The 22,870-nt window shown below is 30.2% G+C and overlaps 1 protein-coding gene across 1 annotated transcript in view; it reads left to right on the top strand.

The window, feature by feature from the left end:
• Positions 1-549: 549 nt before the first annotated feature.
• Positions 550-22,870, top strand: part of LOC117784438 — a 47,857-nt gene continuing 25,536 nt past the window's right edge. The window contains exons 1-7 of the mRNA XM_034622180.1: positions 550-728; positions 2,476-3,168; positions 5,024-5,321; positions 13,748-13,872; positions 13,942-14,172; positions 15,709-15,848; positions 18,498-19,008. Coding sequence (XP_034478071.1) covers positions 570-728; positions 2,476-3,168; positions 5,024-5,321; positions 13,748-13,872; positions 13,942-14,172; positions 15,709-15,848; positions 18,498-19,008 — 2,157 coding nt within the window. The 5' untranslated portion in view covers positions 550-569. The remainder of the gene's footprint in view (positions 729-2,475; positions 3,169-5,023; positions 5,322-13,747; positions 13,873-13,941; positions 14,173-15,708; positions 15,849-18,497; positions 19,009-22,870) is intronic.

The following is a 22,870-nucleotide window of genomic DNA, read 5'->3' as shown; positions in this document are numbered from 1 at the left end:
GTCAAATATTTTTATCGAAAATAATGAAATTTCATCAACACATCGATAAATCCATGATAATATTAGCTATACCTTAATTCGATTTTTGATGATAAATCGAGTGAAATAAATCGATTAAAATGAATTCTGAAAATTACATACAAATAAATATAAATAAATACAAAGAGCCGCATTCTACTTTTTTAACATATGAACATTTGTATGTAAAATCGATGAAACGATTTATTTGTAACTTTTATCGATCAATTGACAATTTGATGTTATCATTGACAAAGTTTAAAAATCGAATTTGAAACTCGTTCAGTTTAATGTACTTATGTTTTTCTAACTTAGTCCTGTTTCAAGTTACAGCTGAATATATTCATAACTTTCTTGCAGTGTAAAATAATAGATTTATTTTTATTATTTTTTATTTTTTAGATTTAAGCTTTTAGTTGCTCGTGCTTTCTCTGTGCTTTCGTTCATCTAATTACTCGATGTGTGTTCTCTATTGCATGATATTTGGATTATTTGCCAGCAGTCACGATCACGATCACGATCACCGTCACGATCACGATACCGGTAATAAAATGGATACCAAATTGGATGCACGTGGTCAGTGTCAAGGTCAAAGCCAAAGTCAGAGCCAGTTTCCGGCATCATTTCCAGAATCATTTAAAAACTTCTTTGAAATGATGAATGAAGATGAGGATCACGTTGAACTCTTTGCCAATCTCTTGGAGGATAAGGTATTAAACACCCAGAGAAAATATTAATATAATAAACTTACCCTATAACATTTGAATAGAAGTCGTATTCAAATTAAATATATAAAACACTTTGATTTCACAAAAGTTAATTTTTTCCTAAATTTATTTTTTAAATATTTTATGCAGCTGAAAATCATAGTAGTAAAAATATTTATCTGAGATATTTTTAATACTTAATTAAGTAAAATAAATGCTGCATTCAAGGAATATTACTTAAAGTTATAATAATTAATCGTTAAATTTAAGTTTACACGATTTAAATTTCAGTCTGAAAATTAACTAATAAAATATTAAATATTAACTATACTATTTTTTTTTAATATAAAAGTTTTTTATTTAAATTAAATATTTTTGATTTTTAAATTTACTTTTTAACTAGGCTATATTTTTAAATATAAAATTTTTCATTTAAATTAAATATTTTTGATTTTTAAATTTACTTTTTAAAATTACTTGATTTTGATTCAAGTCCTTAAATTTTTAACTAAAATATTAAATATAAAGTATGACATTTTTTATTAGAAAAACTGTATTATTTAATTAAATTCCTTTTCGAGTTTTATATATAATTTAAAATCTTATTATTTACGACATTGATTCAAGTGTCTTAATTTTATATTTAAATATTAACAATTTCATATTTTTTAATATTAAAGCATTTTTATTTAAAGCAAAACTGTTAAAGCAAAGTGTGAATATTGAACTTTTAAATTAAAATTTTTAAATAATGTAAATTAACTTTGACATATTTTAAAAAGAAAAACTTAAATTTAATTTTATATATACTTATTTACTATATTTAAATTGATATTTTATTTGTTACAATATTGATTCAAGTCTTTAAATATTTTTTTGAAATATTAACTATTCATTATATCTTATTTTTTAAAGCAAAACAATTAAAGCACTTTCAAATCAAAATTGTAAACTATTTTAAATGAACTACTTAAAATATTTATTTATTATAATTAATTTGAAATCTTATTTCTCATGATATTTATTCAAGTCATTAAATTTTATAATATATTATGAATTATTTAATATTTTTAAACAAAAAAATTGAATATACTAATTCAAATCAACATTTTAATATACAATATTATAAATTAACTATGTAATATTTTTCCAAGAAAAATTTACTTTCGAATTTTATTTATATAGTTTTTTTTATAATATTTATATTGAAATCTAATTTCTTATAGTATCGATTCAAGCAAAACAGTTAAAGCAAAGTGTGAAGATTGAAATTTCAATTAGCTACTAAAAATATTTATTTATTATTATTAATTTGAAATCTTATTTCTCATGATATTTATTCAAGTCATTAAATTTTATAATATATTATGAATTATTTAATATTTTCAAATATAAAGATTGAATATACAATATCAAATCAACATTTTATTGCACATGTAATATTTTTCCAAGAAAAATTTACTTTCGAATTTTATATATATAGTTTTTTTTTATAATATTTGAATTGAAATCTAATTTCTTATGATATCGATTCAAGCAAAACAGTTAAAGCAAAGTGTGAACATTGAAATATTTCCAATCATTTTTCTCTGGGTGAATAAAGGTTTCGCATTTTATGTGATTCCCCCTGCTATGAATCGTTGTGTTTTTCTTGTTACCCTTACACGTAAAATATATATTTATTTTTTTGCACTTGAAATTGAATGGGAAATTTTTGTGTGTGTTTTTCTCGAATCATTTTCTTTGTTAGGTAATACCAAGAAATAATAATCCAATGTATGCACAACGACAACGTTGTGGCGGCAGCCTGCGAAGTCAATCTCAATCCAATACGCAGCAGCAACAGCAGCAACATCGTCAACAGCAACAGCAGCAACAGCAACAGCAGCAACATCGCAATCGCAGCGGCAGCAGCTCCGATATGACCTTGACCATGGCCTTGGCCATGGCTGAAACGGATGCGAATCCAAATCGCAATCGTTCCAACTCATTTCGCATGAATCGCAATGCGCAACGCAAAACATTCAGTTCGAGCAGCAGCAACATTAATCGTGTCGGATTTTGTGGCATCATTTCGAATGGCAGCACCAGCAGCAGCGGTGATCTACAAAATTTACAAAATATTGAAATGTTGCACTCAGTTCCAGTGCAATCTCAGTCCCACACCCAATCTCACACCCAATCCCACACTCACTCCCACTCACAACCGCAGCAATCAAGCTCAGCTCAACATGGCATCTGTCATGATCAAGGATCTTTGGGTACAGCTTCAGGACATGCGGATCGTGGCTCCTGTGCTGCTGCTCTGGGCTCCGGTGGAAATTTACTTTGCAAGCACATCAAATATTGTTGTCTGCATCAACCAACAACATCCACATCGACAGCTCAGACTGATGACCGACAACGTGTCGCTTCCACCTGCGACCTTAATTCCCTTCATCAGGTAATCCCAATAAATCCCAATTTATTTATAACATTTAAAGTTAAACTGTTATTTTTTAATTTTTATTTTTGTTTTATATATATAAAACTCTTTGTCCTGACTGACTCACTGACTGACAGATCTGTAAAAGGCTGAAATTCTTACACAAAATAACTGAGACAAATTATAATAGCAAAGAAACATAACATTTAAAGTTGGACTGCTATTTTTTAATTTATATTTTTGTTCTACATATATAAAACTCTTTGTCCTGACTGACTCACTGACTGACAGATCATTGTACAGTCCAAACCGTAAGACGTAGAAGGCTGAAATTCTTACATAAAATAACTGAGACAAATTACAATAGCAAAGAAACATAACATTTAAAGTTGGACTGTATTTTTTAATTTTTATTTTTGTTCTATATATATAAAACTCTTTGTCCTGACTGACTCACTAACTGACAGATCTGTAAAAGGCTGAAATTCTTACACAAAATGACTGAGACAAATTACAACAGCAAAGAAACATAACATTTAAAGTTAAACTGTTATTTTTTAATTTTTATTTTTGTTCTATATATATAAAACTCTTTGTCCTGACTGACTCACTGACTGACAGATCATTGTGCAGTCCAAACCGTAAGACGTAGAAGGCTGAAATTCTTACACAAAATAACTGAGACAAATTACAATAGCAAAGAAACATAATATTTAAAGTTTGACTGTTATTTTTTAAATTTTATTTTTGTTCTATATATATAAAACTCTTTGTCCTGACTGACTCACTGACTGACAGATCAGTGTGCAGTCCAAACCGTAAGACGTAGAAGGCTGAAATTCTTACACAAAATAACTAAGACTAATTCTTTGTGAGATAAGATGTTATTTGCGAAATTCCAATGGAAAGTTAGTCAAATTAAGGATCAAAGTTCACGCTTGGAGCAAATTTTTGAGCATAAACAACTTTGTTGACTTTTGAGCTAGCAAAACCAAACTCACAGATTGTGAATTATTTACTCCATATTACATACTGACCAAATTTGGTTGAAATAGAACTACTCTATCATATAGCTGTCATAGGGGCAATGGGTTGCAAAATTACCTTTCTTATACAATAATTTGTGGTTTTCTTAGACTTACAGTCTAGCTTTTTCTCGCCAAATCTGGCGATTTGCCGCCAGATCTGATATTTTTCTCTGCTACACCTGGCAAATTTTCGTTGAGTTATGCGGTTTTTTTTTCACCAATATTTTTGGGTTGTAAATTTTTGATTTTAGATTATATTTAAAAATAGTTTGACAAAATGTTGAGTTGTTTTTTTTTGTTGCTGTTTCCTTTTTAGGTCAATGTCGCAATATTGTTGATTTCGGCTTTTTTCTATTTTTTCCTCCCCAATTATAATAATAATTATTGCCATTTTTTTTAAATACCTAATAATACTGTACATAATTTTGGTTTCCTAATATATATTTTCAAATTAGATGCTTCCTAGTATTGTTTTCCTATTTTTTGTCTGGTTTATATTTATATGTTGTCAATGCTTGATTTAAGATAATTTCAAATAATACTCCGACAAAATGTTAGGTTTTTCAGCTGGTTCTATTTTAAAAGTATTTCTAAAATTTCAACAGAATATTGCAGTATGAACAAGAGAAAAAGTCAATATGAAAAATATTGTTAATTTCGGCTGTTTCCAATTTTTTCCTCCCCAATTATTGCCACTTATTTAAATTTCCTAATAATACTATACATAATTTTGGTTTCCTAATATTTATTTTCAAATTAGATGCTTCCTAGTATTGTTTTCCTAGTTTTTGATTGTTTTGCAATTTTTGGGTATTCTTGGTATTATTTGTCGAAATTTCTTCCAGGGAATCGTTAATCATGGTCAACAGCATAAGCAGCAATTGCACCAGCAACAACACCAGCAACAACAACAGCAACAACAGCAACACCAGCAACTACAACATCAGCAACAACATCATTTGCAACAGCAACAAGAATTGGAATTGCAATTGCATCAAATGCGTCTTGGACCCGATGGCGAGGAAGTCAATGGAGCTCGTATTCCGGCCAATTTCATGGGTCGTGTAATGCCAGATGGTTCCAGGGATCGACAACAACTACAACAACGTCACTCGGTCATCCTAGAGAGAGCCTTTGATTTTGGTGAGTCAACGAAAACAATTCCTTATCGATAAATTCAACCTCATCCGAATTCCAATAACAACGACATGACAAACTATGAATGCAATTTATAGAAATCAACATAGCAAATTATGATAACAAAATGCAAAATCTAAGAAATTCACTGAAGAAAAACATTTACACAATTATAATAATAAGTAGCTTTGATTTTCTGAAAACTTAAGGAACCCTTCTCAATGAATTGAGAAAAACATGCAGAGTATAAGAATTGGAAATAAAACCTAGTTTATTAAAATAAATAAGTAGCTTTGGTTTTTCCGACTTTGGTGGAATTTTCTCTTTGAAATTTGATAACAAATATTTTAAATCTTTTTATTTTGTATGCCTTTTTCTGTAAACTATAGAATTAGTAAACAAATTGAGCTTTCTCTAAATTGTTACAGTCAGCAAATTGTCACAATCAATAAAAACTTATTTATAATATTCCATTTCATAAAAATTTTGTTTTGAATATTTCTATCACTTAATAATTAGTCGCAACTTTTGCTACCTCTTTATGAAAGAGATAAAATCTATACATATAAAACTCTTTGTCCTGACTCACTCACTCACTAACTGACTGACTGACTCACTGCTCATTGCACAGCCCAAACCATAAGAGCTAGGAGGCTGAAATTTTCACACAACATAGCTAGGACAATAAAAGACGGCGTTTTGCGAAATCCGAACACAGATTGTATAAAAATATTTTAAAAAAAATTAGCATAGAGTATCTAATATTCAATGTCTGGATTAAAGTGTTTATACTTGTGCTTTTGATGATTAAATGTCCTTAGCAAAATGAGCATAAAGCATTAAAGAAAGGACGAAAAAGGGTACAGAAAAGAACTTTCATTTCGTTCGTCAAAGAAAAAAATAAACAAAAATATCTCACATTAAGTTGAGCTACATTTTAACTTTATATTTGTATTTAGCTTTAAATCGATGCAAGTCAATAAGTTGATGTTATAAACATCTCATTTTATCATATCAAGATGAGATTTTCATTCTATTGCCTGCAAAAAGTGAAACTTGTGCAAAGTCATTTTAATCCTATTTAAAATTGATTGCATATTCATGAATTTTAATTATTTAATTTGCATTACATTAAACGCAATCTCAAAATACGAAACTTTTTTGCTGTCTGTAAAAGGTTGTTAAAACAAAGTTTGGATTCTTTAACTAGTTGAGAATTTCTAGGTGCTAACATCATAATATTTTCACTTTAATTTTACATTACAAATTTTCATTTTCCAGTTAAATAATTAACAAATTTAAACTTTGCACAAATGTGTCTAGCTTGAAAAAAGTAAAAGTATCTGCAACTAATTCTCTAGTAAAATTCAAAGGAAAAAATTCATTACATTGACCAGATTGCAATGTGAATTCAAAGTAAAACGAGAATTCAAAGAGATTGATTAAATTCTCATTTAATTCTAATCACATTAGGATACTCAACCCTTTCAAATGAAATGCATTACATACTTGTGTAATTAAATAAATGACTGAGAATTTGCTTTGCACCAACATTAGTTATTATTATTGCATATAAATAATGTATTAATTTAATATTACATTTATTTTTTGCGTTGAGGCAAATGAGTTATTGTTTTAATCCGAGCCAGCTAAATAAACTAAATGGTAGACTTGAGGTAATAGTGTTGTTGTAATTAAATATTTATTATGCCCACAAATTAATTCGGGACTTTAATTAGCATTAAGTCAGGTCATAAAGTTGCCTTTACTCTCCTCCCTTAATTTCAGTTTCAGTTTTGGCCTCAGTTTTTGTTTCTGTTTTATTGGTTTTTGTTCCTACTTGTCGTTTCTTTTATAGGGTATTAAACCTTATTGTTGATCTGAATATAAGGTTTATGAAATCAAGAATGTTGCTCTTACCATTTTTTATTTTTATGAATATGACAAGTTTTTTTTTTTATTTTTTAATTAAGCTTAAAAAAATAACAAAATGTATTCTCTTTTTTAAAAGAAACTTTCGGTTTTCATTTCTCATCTTTCAGAATAATTTGTATCTGAAAACTAAGATTGTTTATATAAGTACGGGGTATCTTAAAGTCGAGCATACTTGATTGTAACTTTCTCAATTGTTTCCGTTTGCGGCGAACAAACCGTAGTTTATTAAATTGCTTTTGTGCCTAACACTTTTCAAAGAAAGAACATATTGAAATGCTTTAGTTGAAAGTGCTCGACTTGCTGTTACCCTGCATATATTTAAATTTAAGCTACTTTTTTTTACTAGTAAAATATACTCAACGAACTAAACTTTATCATTAGCTTAATATGTTTTTATCTGACCAACTCTTAACTTTAATATAAATCCTGAAAATTTTAAAAATATAAATATTTTTTCAATTTAAAAAAATGTTTGAAATTATGAATATAATGCACAATTATAAAAAAAAATACAATAATTGGTATTTTTGGTATAAGCATTAAATTCTTAATGGTTTTTTTTTAAATATAAGAATAAAAAAAAATAAAATACATCTTGACAATTTTTCTTAAAGCTGTCTGAAAAAAAAGCTTGTCATATTTTTAAAAAATTAATGGTATGTCGAATATTATTGATTTTAGAAACCGTTTATTTTTATCATTTTAGCTATTATACCTTTTACTTTAAAACATAAATACCAATTTAGTTATAATTTTAAAACAGTTTTTGTATAGGGAAAAATACAGGTTTTTTTTGTTTTAATTTTATAAAGACAACAAATAATTTTTCTATATAATTTATAATCAAAAAATTGTATTTGTAACGATGCCTGATTTTAAATTTGTCAAAAGTTTGTCATACTCAATATACCCACTCAATTGACACTGAGTGCAGGGTATAAAAACAGATAAATTCTACAAACAAACAAAGAGATTTTGTCCGTACACACACACACACATTCCGACACACACACACACGAACACACGCACACTGATGTCTCTTTACCCGTCAATAAAACCTTTGAAAAATTTGGAGCTCAAAAGTTTTCGGTTGAAAATATTTTCATATTTGACTTTGACTTTGACTTCAAATTGGGAAACATGTGTGCACACGACACACACACGACACACGCACACACACACACACATAAATAGAGAGGAAAATTCACACGAATAAACAATGCACAACAGGAGTTCTTTTTGGGCGAGATGAGTTAGACTGAAGCAAACAATGCCTCACAATAACTGTCAAATTTCCGATGAAATTTGTACGTTTGACCAGCTGAACAGGTGCAAAAGGTAACCAGCCGATGTCCAAGGGTGTAGACAGCAGGGGGGCAGCTCCAACCCCCCTTCCCCCGCCCTCTCCACACTTCATTCATCGCACAAATCTTTTGTAGTTTCCCAAATCCGCCCAAAAGTGTAATTAAAACGCAGCAAATAATTTTTTTTTTTTTTTTTTTTAATAAAGCGTGGAAATTAAATTTGCATTTGATTCTTAGAAATTCAAAAACCCTATCAAATAGTAAAAACCAGTTGCAAACTGCCGAACTTTTATTGCTTGGAAGCTATAAACAATGAATTTCAATTGTAGTACAATTCATAGAATCATTTGAAATATGCCGGAATTTTAGATAAAGATTTATTTATTCACACACCAAACTGGGTTTAGATAATGAATTAACCAGAATATTTATAGTTGCTTTATATTTGATACAGCAAAAATAAATGCCTTCGTATTCAATTTAAAAATGAATTAACAAACTATAAATTAATTGAATACTTGATACATAAGAAATAAGTTAAATTCAAATGTGTTTTATGCCTTTTAATTAAATTCAAAAGTGATTTTAAGAATTATAAATAATATGAATATTATATTGATAAACAATAAATGCATTTTAAATGTGTTTTATGAATTTTGATTCAATTCAAAAATGAATTTACAAATTATAAACTAATTGAATATTTTAAAACATAAAAATTATGGATTTTTATTCAATCTAAAAATGAATTTAGAAATTATTGGAATATTTATTGAATCAAAAATTAATGCTACAAATAAATTTACAAATTATACATTATTATGATAATAAATTATAACACATTTTAATGAATTAAAAGTAAATTTCTCAAAAATGTATTTTCTGTCTTATTGTAAAATGAAAATGAATTACAAATTTTAAATGTTTTAAAAAATACAAATTAAATTCATTTAAAATGCATTTTATTCCTTTTATCAGTTGAAAAATTAATTTAATATTAATACAATTATTTCGATAATTGAAATCAATGATTTCTTGATTTTAAGGCACATTAAAAATTTTATATTTTGTGCTTTTGGGTAGTTTGAGATTTGTTATTGATTAATATTAAATTTTTTTAAGAAACATAAAAGGTTAGTCTTCGAAAAATAGATTATGAACACGAGATTATATACGAATATTTAGATATTTTTAAAACAGTTTGTTCTGACTGACTGACGAATGTTTTGTGTCTCCCCCTTGCATAAATTTGACTACGCCCATGATTTTTGGCAAGAATAACAACGCAATTGGACAGAAGCAGAGAAACTGCGACTCCTGTTATTGCCCACATTTTTGTGGTGCTTTTCTCCCTTTCTCTCTGTCTTTGTACTTCTCTGTGTGTGGGAGAAAACTCTTTGAGACTGTGAATTTATTATACAGAAAGCTGGAGACTGGACCTAGAAACTGAAACTGTCACATACCGTTCGAATTAGTTCTCAATTATGGGAATTTCAAAAGAACTAATTGGTCAAAGGCAAGAAATTGAGTCAGTAAATAACAAATGCATCAAGGTTTTAAATTTATTGTCATGCGTTTGCCACAAAATATAATTAACAAATATTTCCTCAAATTTCTCATCATTTGTTTTTATTTTATATTTACGATATAGACATTGTTCTGTCGACTGTTTATAGTTGACAGCTTATTTAATTCATTTTGACTTCAAACAGTCAAAATAAAAGATCTTAAAATCAAGTTTAAATAAAGTTAAAAAAAATAGAAAAAAAATAATACAAATTATATACAAATCTGGGAATAATACCTTAACCATTATTTAAAACTAACTTAAGGACCGAAATTGAAAATTTTTCGAAATATTTCATAATACGGTCAAAAAATATATGTTCCGCTACATCCTGGTTTCGTTTTTAAAGCATCGGGTCCCAACTTTGGAATTTTGAAATTTATAATCTTAAATTACTTTCTGAGACCATTTTCTTGTTTAAAATCATGGCAACTTGAACAAATAATTTGACGTGTACAGTTGCTAAGTCCAACTTCAAGCTTGCATAACTTTGTCAAAACTGGACCGATTTTCAAACGGAAAGTCATTTTTATCATGGTTTGACATCTTTTGTCATTCTGCATTCAAATTAAATTAATTTTGTAAGAAAAATTATTTTCCTCTAAATCTTGGACTCGAAGCTAAGGGTCCCCCCTTTGAAATTTTGAAAATTAAAAATTTTAAATCTCAAGTTTTCACTTTTAATCAACTCCTTATGTCATAATTAGTATAAAACAACACTTTAAAACTGATTCTGAGACCTTTCCTTTTTTTTGTAAAAAATCATGACAAATTGAACAAAAATTTTAACTTAATAAAGTGGTTAGGTCAAAGGTCAGACCAACTTCAAACCGTCATATCTTTGTCAAAACTGAACCGATTTTTAAACGGAATGTCATTTTGATCATGAATTGGCCTCTATATTCATTCTGCATTCAAATTTAATTAATTTTGTAAAAAAAATTATTTTCCTCTAGATCTTGGATTCGATGCTAAGGGTCCCCCCTTTGAAATTTTGAAAATAAAAAATTTTAAATCTAAAGTTTTTACTTTTAATCAACTCTTTATGTCATAATTAGTATAAAACAACACTTTAAAACTGATTCTGAGACCTTTCATTTTCTTGTAAAAAATCATGTTAAATCAAACAAAAATTTTGACTTGTAAAGTTGTCAAATTCACAGTCTGACAAACTTCAAACAGCCATAACTTTGTCAAAACTGGAGCGATTTTCAAACGGAATGCCATTTTTATCATGGTTTGGCCTCTAAATCCATTCTGCATTTAAATATAATTAATTTTGTAAAAAAAATTATTTTCCTCTAGATCTTGGACTCGAAGCTAAGGGTCCCCCCTTTGGAATTTTGAAAATTTTAAATTTTAAATCTCAAGTTTTCACTTTTAATCAACTCCTTATGTTATAATTAGTATAAAACAACACTTTAAACTTGATTCTGAGACCTTTCATTTTCTTGTAAAAAATCATGTCAATTTGAACAAAAATTTTGACTTGTAAAGTTGCCAAATCCACAGTCTTACCAACTTCAAACTTGCATAACTTTGTCAAAACTGGACCGATTTTCAAACGGAATGTCATTTTGATCATGGTTTGGCCTCTAAATCCATTCTGCATTTAAATTTAATTAATTTTGTAAAAAAAATTATTTTCCTCAAAATCTTGGATTCGAAGCTAAGGGTCCCCCCTTTGATATTTTGAAAATTAAAATTTTTAAATCTCAAGTTTTCACTTTTAATCAACTCCTTATGTCATAATTAGTATAAAACAACACTTTAAACTTGATTCTGAGACACTTCATTTTCTTGTAAAAAATCATGTCAAATTGAACAAAAATTTTGACTTGTAAAGTTGCCAGGTCCACAGTCTAACCAACTTCAAACTTGCATAACTTTGTCAAAACTGGAGCGATTTTCAAACGGAATGCCATTTTTATCATGGTTTGGCATTTTTTGTCATTCTGCATTTAAATTTAATTAATTTTGTAAAAAAAATTATTTTTCTCTAGATCTTGGATTCGATTTTCAATGCTAAGGGTCCCCCCTTTGAAATTTTGAAAATTAAAAATTTTAAATCTCAAGTTTTCACTTTTAATCAACTCCTTATGTCATAATTAGTATAAAACAACACTTTAAACTTGATTCAGTGACCTTTCATTTTCTTGTAAAAAATCATGTTACATCAAACAAAATTTTTGACTTGTAAAGTTGCCAAATCTACAGTCTGACCAACTTCAAACTTGCATAACTTTATCAAAACTGGACCGATTTTCAAACGGAACGTCATTTTTATCATGGTTTGGCATCTTTTGTCATTCTGCATTTAAATTTAATTAATTTTGTAAAAAAAATTATTTTTCTCTAGATCTTGGATTCGATTTTCAATGCTAAGGGTCCCCCCTTTGGAATTTTGAAATTTACAAATTTTAAATCTCAAGTTTTCACTTTTAATCAACTCCTTATGTCATAATTAGTATAAAACAACACTTTAAACTTGATTCAGTGACCTTTCATTTTCTTGTAAAAAATCATGTTAAATCAAACCAAAATTTTGACTTGTAAAGTTGCCAGGTCCAGGGTCAGACCAACTTCAAGCTTGCATAACTTTGTCAAAACTGGAGCGATTTTCAAACGGAATGTCATTTTTTTCATGGTTTGGCATCATTTTTCATTCTGCATTTAAATTTAATTAATTTTGTAAAAAAAATTATTTTCCTCTAGATCTTGGATTCGATTTTCAATGCTAAGGGTCCCCCCTTTGAAATTTTGAAAATTAAAAATTTTAAATCTCAAATATTCACTTTTAATCAACTCCTTATGACATAATTAGTATAAAACAACACTTTAAACTTGATTCTGATACCTTTCATTTTCTTGTAAAAAATCATGTCAAATTGAACAAAAATTTTGACTTGTAAAGTTGCTAGGTCAAGGGTCAGACCAACTTCAAACTTACATAACTTTGTGAAAACTGCACCGATTTTCAAACGGAATGTCATTTTTATCATGGTTTGGCCTCTTAATTCATTCTGCATTTGAATTTAATTAATTTTGTAAAAAAAATTATTTTCCTCTAGATCTTGGATTCGAAGCTAAGGGTCCCCCCTTTGAAATTTTGAAAATTAAAAATTTTAAATCTCAAGTTTTCACTTTTAATCAACTCCTTATGTCATAATTAGTATAAAACAACTCTTTAAACCTGATTCTGAGACCTTTCATTTTCTTGTAAAAAATCATGTTAAATCGAACAAAAATTTTGACTTGTAAAGTTGCCAAATCCACAGTCTGACCAACTTCAAACTTGCATAACTTTGTCAAAACTGGAGCGATTTTCAAATGGACTGTCATTTTGATCATGATTCGGCTTGTATATTCATTCTGCATTCAAATTTAATTAATTTTGTAATAAAAATTATTTTCTTCTAAATCTTGGATTCGTGGCTAAGGGTCCCCCCTTTGAAATTTTGAAAATTAAAAATTTTAAATCTCAAGTTTTCACTTTTAATCAACTCCTTATGTCATAATTAGTATAAAACAACACTTTAAAACTGATTCTGAGACATTTTATTTTCTTGCAAAAAAATAATCTATCATTATTTATGGTTGCTGGTTTCCTGATCCTTGCATTGCAGACACGAGCTGCGATGAGAGCGATGTGCTGAGCAGCAGTACACCCGGACCCGTGCCATCGCCGGCACCGCATCAGCTGGCCTACAACGTGTTGAAGCCGATACTGAAGCAGCCGCAGCAGCAGCAGCAACAGTTGCAGCAGCAGCAATTGCAGCAGCAGCAGCAGCAGCAACAGTTGCAGCTGCAACAGCAACAGCAACAGCAACAGCAACATGGAATTCCCTCAACATCGGGACATGTGCATCGTTTGTTGCCGACGCCACCGACACACGGTGGTTTAGGGGCATACCACAGTCGCGAGATGACATTGCAGCGTGTGCAACAGCAGAGTGGCATGGGCAACAGTCGACCCTGTAGCAATATCTATGCAACAGGACCCAGCACAAGTGCTGCTGCCGCCGCCAGCTACAACTACAACATGCAACAGCAACAACAGCAGCAACAACTGCAACATGTGGCCAACGAAAGCAACTACAACTTGTCATACAACTGGGAAAGGGAAACGGATCATCAGACCGAATGGGATCAGGAAATGAACGCGGCTCCGGCAACAACTCGCAACAGTTACGGCGAATTTCTCAATGCGGCTTCATCATCAGCAGCAGCTGCAACAGTTGCAGCTCCACTCGCGACCCGTGTAAGCCAAAATACGAAGTAGTTCAAGCCCAGTACCCAAAGTAATATGCAGTAAGGTGCATCAATTTGCATAGCTGCAAAAAAAATGTAAAAATATTCTACAAAATTCGTAATCTACGTTCAATTCTAAGATGTTTTCAGCAGTAACTCAAAGTTCTAAAATCAAGTCCTAGTTCCCGCTTTTTGAGTTGAAAAATTAATTTTTTTTTTTGATTTTTAAAAAATTATTATTAGCATATCTTTAATGTTTTTAGTCCGATTCTGACAAGCTTGGTAACACAACTCGTTTTAGGGCTAGGACACTTAAAATTTCATAGATTAAATTTTAAAGAATTAAATAAATTTTAAAAAAAATAAATTTTAATAAATTAAAGATCCAATTTTCCTTAAAACATAATTTTTGTCCAAGCAAAAACTAAAAACACAAAATTTGCAAACTCAAAAAGCGGGAATCAGTTAATGATTTTAGAACTTTGACTTACTGCTGAAAAATTCTTAGAATTGACCGTAGATAACGAATTTTCGCTACCATATTTAGTGAAAAAAAATTGATGCACCCTACTATACAGGTTTTCTTTTTGTAATTTAGTCCGCCTGTCCAGAAAAATTAAATTTTCTTAATAAACAAAATAGAAATGCTGTAAACACCTACATACAAACACTATAACAGTTAGAGCAACCAAATTTGGATAAAATAAATATTATTTTGGTATAGTACTCTGGAATTAAATGGAATATAAATTGCAATTTTAGAGCAACAGATTTAAGATTTGGCACACGGAATGCTCGTTACTTTGTGACAGTTTGCTAAAAATTTCATTTCAATCGGAAACAGACAAGATAATTGAGACATAGTTTTTCAAATAAAATCTCTTTACGAGGTAACAGTCTAGTGACAAAAACAATTGCATGCACCAAATTTCCTATTTTGTCCTTTTTTGTCCTATTTTGTAACGAGCGATATAAAAATGTAAAATATAAATTATTCTTAAAAAAAAAAGAAGTCCAAAAGAAAAAATTTGGCATTCGTCAAATGGGGCCGTCAAATGTACCCGAATCTTTATACTTCATTTTCAGGTTTCTTTTGTTTTTGTTTTCGTGTACTTAATTAATTTTTTTTGTAAGCTGAATTGTTTTTTTTAAACTTTTTGTCGTGGGTAAAAGGATATATTTTTTTTCTTTTTAATTTATATTTAATTTAATTTTTAATTTAATTGATATGAACGGTAGCGGGTACTGGGCATCCAACAGTCGAGCAACTCGACTGTAGCGTTTTTTTTAAATGCGTATTTTATAAAACTTTTAATTTCTTAATTTTTAACAGCAGAATTTGCGAACCCAAAAGTCACCGATAGTGAATCGACGTCGTTCCTCGTCGATAGCTGCGAATTTGTTGCACGGCGATCGGGAGTACGGTCGTCAGTCGAATGACGAGGAGATGTTTCGCGTGTCGCACAACAGCACCAGGTAGGAGTGAGACATCTCTCCATTCTCCACCCCCAGACTGTCACGTACCTCCCACCACCACTTCACCTCCCAGCCCGCACTCCTCCCACACAGCCCACAGGTCCCACAGGTCCCACAAACCCAAATTAAGACACCCAAAAAAACATGGAAAACCAGAAAAGCCAGAAATACAAGAAAATAAGTCTTTTTTCGGCACGCCGAAGATTTCATACCCTTGCAGAGTCTTATGGATTTTTAGAAAAGGTTTCAAATTATTTTAAGGCCAGAAATTTTTAGAAAAACAATTTTATACAAAAATTCCGAAACCGAATTCACAATTTCTGACTCCCATATATAAGCAGAAAAAAAAATCACTTGAAAAATATATATGTGATATAACTATTTATAAAAAATTTTTTGAAAAACTTTTGCAGAATTTTTAAAAAATACTTTTTAAAACTGGTATTTTTTTGAAAGCTTTTAACTAGAGTTTAGCTTGCATATTTGACTAATACTCAAGAATGTCAAAACCAATTTTAAAAATCATAATCCTTTTTGAAACTTAATTAATTTGTCTAATATTCTTTCATACACAGCTTTTAATTAAAATTGACAGGTTTTAAGATATACCGTTTATTTATTTTTAGACTGTCATAAGTCCTAAAGCGACATTTAGAGAATAACGCACTTAAATAAAAAATCTAAAGTTCTTTTGAATATTAACTGAAAAGTATAAAAGATATTAATATGAAATTTTTACACAATATAAAACAGAACAAAAAGAAAAATACTGCAATGACAGCCTTTAAAGAAAATAAGCGATATATTTAAAAAAAAAAAAAGATATTTTCCTTATATTTATTTTTAAAGGTATATGCAACAATATTGGGATTAAGTCCGAACTTGCTCAAAATATTTTTTATAAATTAAGTTTTATTTTGTGGGAAAAAATAAATGAGAATATCATAAATAATGATTATAAGACTCTGCAAGGGTATAAAAGAGTTTTCTAACAGCTGTAGGAACAACAACAACAATAACAACAACAACAATAATAACAACAACAACAAAAGCGACATCATCAACAACAACAACAATGGGAGTAAGAAAGTAAAATGTGCAAATTGTGGGCTCCTTATTACCTGACCTTCCTGACCTTTCTCAACTGATACCCACCCCCCTCCCCCCAGCCGTTGCATGCCCCACACATTTGCCACATTGTTGCAGGTGTCCTGTGCTGAAATCCTTTCTTGGAACAGCCTCATTTGCAATGTTAAAATGTTTAAAAAATAACCAACTCAAATTCAATTCAGTTCAAAAATTGGTCAAAGGTCAATCAAAGGATACATTTCATAATTTATTGTGTTTGTATGTGTGTGTGTGTGTTTGTGTGTGTGTGTGTGTGTGGGCCAACTTCTTCCACGTGATTCCAGTTAATTGCACAAAATGCAGACGCATTTGTAATCAAATTTTTGTTGGGCATTTCTTTTGCAAGTACAGTGAAGCCTTTAAATGTATGAACTATGCAATATATTGAAAATATACAAATTTATTATTAACAATTTTTGCAATTTTTATTACAAAACATTTTTATCTATAAATGTTTGCAAATATTAGTGACAAAAGAAATTGAAATTCTGAAATTAAAGAGATTTTAATTTTTGTTTATATATTTTTTTTATTTTTTTTTTTTTAATTTAAATTTTCCACAAAATTACTTAATATTGACATTTATTTTAGGTAACCAAATAAAATTCGAACAATAACAAAGACACAACAATACTTTTATATTTTTCACGAAATTATTGACTATTATGGTTTACCAAAAAAATTTAAAAAATTCGGCTAATATTTTATTTGTTCAAGTGTTTAAAATTCTGGACTTTTTTTTAACAAGAAATATTTATTTTGCTTTTTAAAAATAATTTTTTATTATTAATAATAATAATAATAATAATTTAGTTAAACAAAGTCGATTAAATTAGTTGAATAAAGAAACCGAAGCTCGATTTAAATATATACAGAACTAAAGTTGAAATAATTTTTTATTATTAATAATAATAATAATAATAATTTAGTTAAACAAAGTCGATTAAATTAGTTGAATAAAGAAACCGAAGCTCGATTTAAATATATACAGAACTAAAGTTGTCTTAAAAACGCGTTTATTTTCTCTTTCAGCATTTTATTGCAAATTACATCAACTTTGACGAGCTGCACACCCTGCCAAAAATGTTCTAAAAACATAAAACCTTCACCATAAATTACTGAATTCAAAAAATAACCAAACACAAAACACATGATCATTTTTTTTTGTGTTATTTAATAAGTTGTTATTGCTCAGACACTTTTATGTTTTTGCTCAGCACAAAACACATGACAAATAACACAAAATGCATTGAAAAAAAAAGAGAAACCTAAACGTTTTGCAGTTGTTCTTTTTTTGAAAATATATGATTTTTGTATTTACAAATTGTTGTACTCACATTGTATTTTTCTCTGAGTGTACTTTTGAATTATTCCAATAATTTCAATATGCTGTATGGGCGAGAAGGCTTCACTGTGCTTGATAGCTCAATTATAAGTCAAGTAATGCAATTTATTATAAATCCAACCATCCAACCATCCATGTCGTGGGTCGTGGGCTTTGTGATTGCTTTGTGATTGCAGGGATCGCATGTCGCTAGCGAAATCACCGATGAATCACCGCGGAATGGAGAGCAGTGTGCTCACCTTTCAACAGGCCATGTCCGGCGCAGTGTCGCCACAATATGCCGGCGGAGGAGCAGTGGGCACAGGAACAGGAACAGGAGCATCCACATCTGTAGCTGAAGAGCTAGACAGGCGACTTTTGGACTCCAGTTTAGCCTTGGCCGCCGTCGTCGAGGATACAACAACGAGTGGACCCGATGCCAACGATTCACCCACAGCCGATTCCATGGACGATGGTGTTGATGATGATCTACCGGGCACATCCACATCCAATAATCTTCAGCAATGTCCAGCACTACATAGCAGTCTGCTGCGGGAACGTGGCGTTGGCGAATCCTCCTCGGCTCAGTCCACCGGAGGCGTCTGTGCCCCCCTTCCACCGCCGCCACCTTCCGGTCCCAGCTCGGCCTCCATTGCCGCAGCCCGACAGCGTCTACGAACCTCTAGCATGCCCGCCGAGAGTCGCAAGGTGAGTGGAAGCTCAATTGCTTATTACCGGGTATCAACAAGTCGAGCATACCCTGAATTCAGACTTTTTATCATTCGATCACTCTTCGTAATTTTATATTCATCTTATAACTCTCAATAGATCTTATTACCATGTATCTACTAGTCGAACATTAAGTCTTTTTACCAGGTATTTGCTGTCGATCGGACTTTTTATTTTATTTCAATATTCTGATTCCAAAAAGACCTTATTACCGGGTATCAACAAGTCGAGCATACCCTGAATTAAGACTTTTATCATTCGATCACTCTTTGTATATTATATTCATCTTATAACATCGCAATAGACCTTATTACCGGGTATCTACTAGTCGAGCATTAAGTCCTTTTACCAGGTATTTGCTAGTCGATCGGACTTTGTAATTTTATTTCAATATTCTTACTCCAAATTGACCTTATTACCGGGTATATACTAGTCGAGACGACCCCTAGTAATGATTTTACACCGGGTATTTGCTAGTCGATCAGCCTTAATTATTTTGTTTTAATATTCTTTCTCTAAATATACTTAATTACCGGGTATGTACTAGTCGAGAAGACCCCGAGTTATGACCTTTTACTAGGTATATGCTAGTTATTTTCTTAGAATCATTCTTACACTTAGTAGATCATATTACCGGGTATCTACTAGTCGAGCACGTTCTGATTTTAGACTTTTCACCAGGTATATGCTAGTTCATTAGACTTTGTAATTTTGTTACAATATTTTAACTCCAAAATATTTTTATTTCCGGGTATTTACGAGTCGAGCAGACCCTAAATAAAGACTCTTTACCAGGCATAATGTAGTCGGTCAGACTTGGTAGCATTGTTTTTATGTCTATGCCCTAAATATAGCTTATACCGGGTATCTTCTAGTCGAGCATATTCTGTGACAAAGGATCTTTAACAATAAACAAGTAAATAGTTAAATAATAGTAAATAAATAAAATTCATAATAAAAAGTGTCATTTTGTTAGTAATGACAATATACTCCAGTCTGTTCCAAATTACCGGGTATTTTTCAATCGAGCAACAGCTTCTTTGCTTATGTTAAATAAACTTATGAGAAATTAACAATTAATAATGATTTTATAATAAAATTAGTTTAATAGTAATTTAGTTAAAATGCAATTCAATTGAAATCAATATTCTTCAGTCTATGCCTTATAACCGGGTATCTTCCAGTCGAGCAATCGCCTTAATGATGATTAATTGAATAACATGTTTTTGGCAAAAATAAAAAAATAAAATAATTAAGTAGTGCTGAGCTCAAGTGCTAAATACTTATTATAAGGCTAATCGCAGGTCTTATGCCACACAAAGTATAATTTGAACGATTGCCAAACCAAAGGCCCAAAGCAATTCTATCTCCAATTCTCCCCTTCAATTCTCCCCATCTCCATCTCCATCTTCTCAATTCTCAGTCGAACTCTAAGCCTAAGCTCTTGACAATATTCTTGTCATTTTGGGCGCATTAAGCCTTAAGGACTCGAAATAGACAAAAGTGCCAAGGAATGTTGCTCTTGTCTATATATTGTTAATCCTAGGGAAAAAAAACCAACACAGACAGAGAGAGAAAGAGGCAGAGAGAATAAGAGAGGAAGACAAATAGACAAAAAGGCAGAGACACTGTCAATCAGTGCTGCTAGAATTTTAAAGGCTTAAATAGCTAAATTGATAAAAATTATAAATAAACTAAACATATCATATTATTAAATGGAAAATATTTTTGTACTTTGAAAAAAAAAATACAAAATTATCAAACTGCTAACAGTTTTATTTAAAAAAAAAAAAAGAATAGAGATAAAAATAAAAAATGTTTCTCAAATCGTCGAAAGAATTTATTATTATTTATTTAGTTTATTTTCAAAATCATTTTTTTTTTATAAATTCTAAACTTTATATTTCTAATTTTGAAAACCTAGATACATACTTGTTTAATTTTAGAAATTTTTGTCCTGACTAACTGAATGACTGATTGACAGGCATTAAATAAATTTAATTCATTTCATTTCATAAATTGCTTTCCTATTATGGATTTTAAAAATTAAATTCAACGCTTTGCGGTATCCATTAGAAAATCTTTTTTTCTTAATATATAAATTCAAAAACAATTTTTCCGATTCAAATATTTTCAACTGAGATTATAGTTTCAATTTTCATATATAAAGTTATCTGGCAATCTGCAAAAGTAGTCAATACATTTAATAAAATATATCGAATTGCATTTCTTCAAGTGTTCTATATTTTTAATTTAATTTAAAAGCATGCCAGTCTAGCTATAAAATAGCTAAAATGACAGCACTGCTGTCAATGCCCAAATGCAATTGCAGAGTGGTTTCCAATTGTTGAATTGAGAATTGGAAATTCAAAAGTTGCATGCCTTCAGGGAAATGTTTTAGTATGTGTGTGTCTGTGTGTGTGCTTAAAAGTGTGTGTGTGTCTGTGAGTGTTTGCCCCAGGGATAGCTAGGTGCAGTAAAAAGCAGAGGAAAAAGTTTCAAGAATTTGCAGCAGACTAGGTTTTTATAGCCTCAGCTCATTGCCCATTAAAAATTTTCTAAAAAGGGTGTATTAATTTCGTGCAAATGTATGTAACAGGCAGAAGGAGGCGTGGCAGATCCCATAAAGTATATATATTCCTGATCAGTGTCAACAGGCTAGTCAATTTATCTCTGTCCGTGTGTCTGTCCGTTCGTTCTTATCTATAAACACAACGATCTCTGGGACTATAAAAGCTAGAGACTTCAAATTTGGTATGTAGGCTCTTGAATACCGTACGCAGAACAAGTTTATTTTTATTTTTGGATCGGACCACTATATCATATAGCTGCCATAGAAACGATCATTCGAAAATCTAGTTTTAGTATGAAAAATTTTTTTATTTTTTAAGATATCTGAACAAATCTGACAAAATGCGCTTTAAAATTGATTTTATGCACTCTGACCAAATTTGGTTCAAATCGGTCCGCTATATCTTATAGCTGCCATAGAAAGAATTGTTTGATACTGAAGCATTAGTAAGAAAATTGATGTTATTTCTGGATGTAGCTCAATCAAACTCGCAAATAATGAATTCCGTGTTGTCTCATCAAATCTTCAGCGTGTCGAATGTCATTTACTTAATGGCCTGTGTACAGGGTATCCCACTGTCGAGTGCGCTCGTTCTTTTGCTCATTTTGAGCCAAGTTGTTGTCGCTGTGCTTGTCTCCTGTTGCCTTGTCTGCACACCGGCAAGACACACACACACACACACACATACACACAGAAACACTTGACATTCTTTTTGACTTCAACTTGTGCTATTTATATGACCAGGATGACATCCGACGTCGCAACGTCGCACAGTGGGCTGATTCGCCAAACAATAAAAATTTCTATAAAATAAAAATATTGATGGAACTGTCTACTTTCTATTTACCTTAATTTCGCATGAAACAAAGAACATCAAAATATATAATGACAGTTGTATACATTTTTTTTTTAAATTTCCAAAAAAAAAACATTTTTTTTTATTTAGTTAAAAAAAGGGAATCATTGCCACATATTGAAGACTTTTATATTTACATAAGCAACCGAATTTACATATTTTTAAAGAATGTTAATTTACAAAAATTATGTCGATGGAAACATTTGTAAACATTTTTAGTTAAACTTAAAGAAAAACATTTTTAAGCACATTAAAAAATGATAAATAAAGTTTTGTAATTATTAACTATACATAAATATAAAATAAAGCACGTTTTGAAGAAAAATTTTAATACAAATAATTTGTACTGTGCAATGAAATGCAGTAAAAAATTCGAAAAATGGTAAAAAAAAAAAAAACTAGTTATAGTTGAA

Source organism: Drosophila innubila, chromosome X (assembly GCF_004354385.1).
Source record: "Drosophila innubila isolate TH190305 chromosome X, UK_Dinn_1.0, whole genome shotgun sequence".
NCBI lineage: Eukaryota > Metazoa > Arthropoda > Insecta > Diptera > Drosophilidae > Drosophila > Drosophila innubila.
Note: the sequence above shows the minus strand (reverse complement) of the source record. Positions and strands in the feature narration are given on the sequence as shown.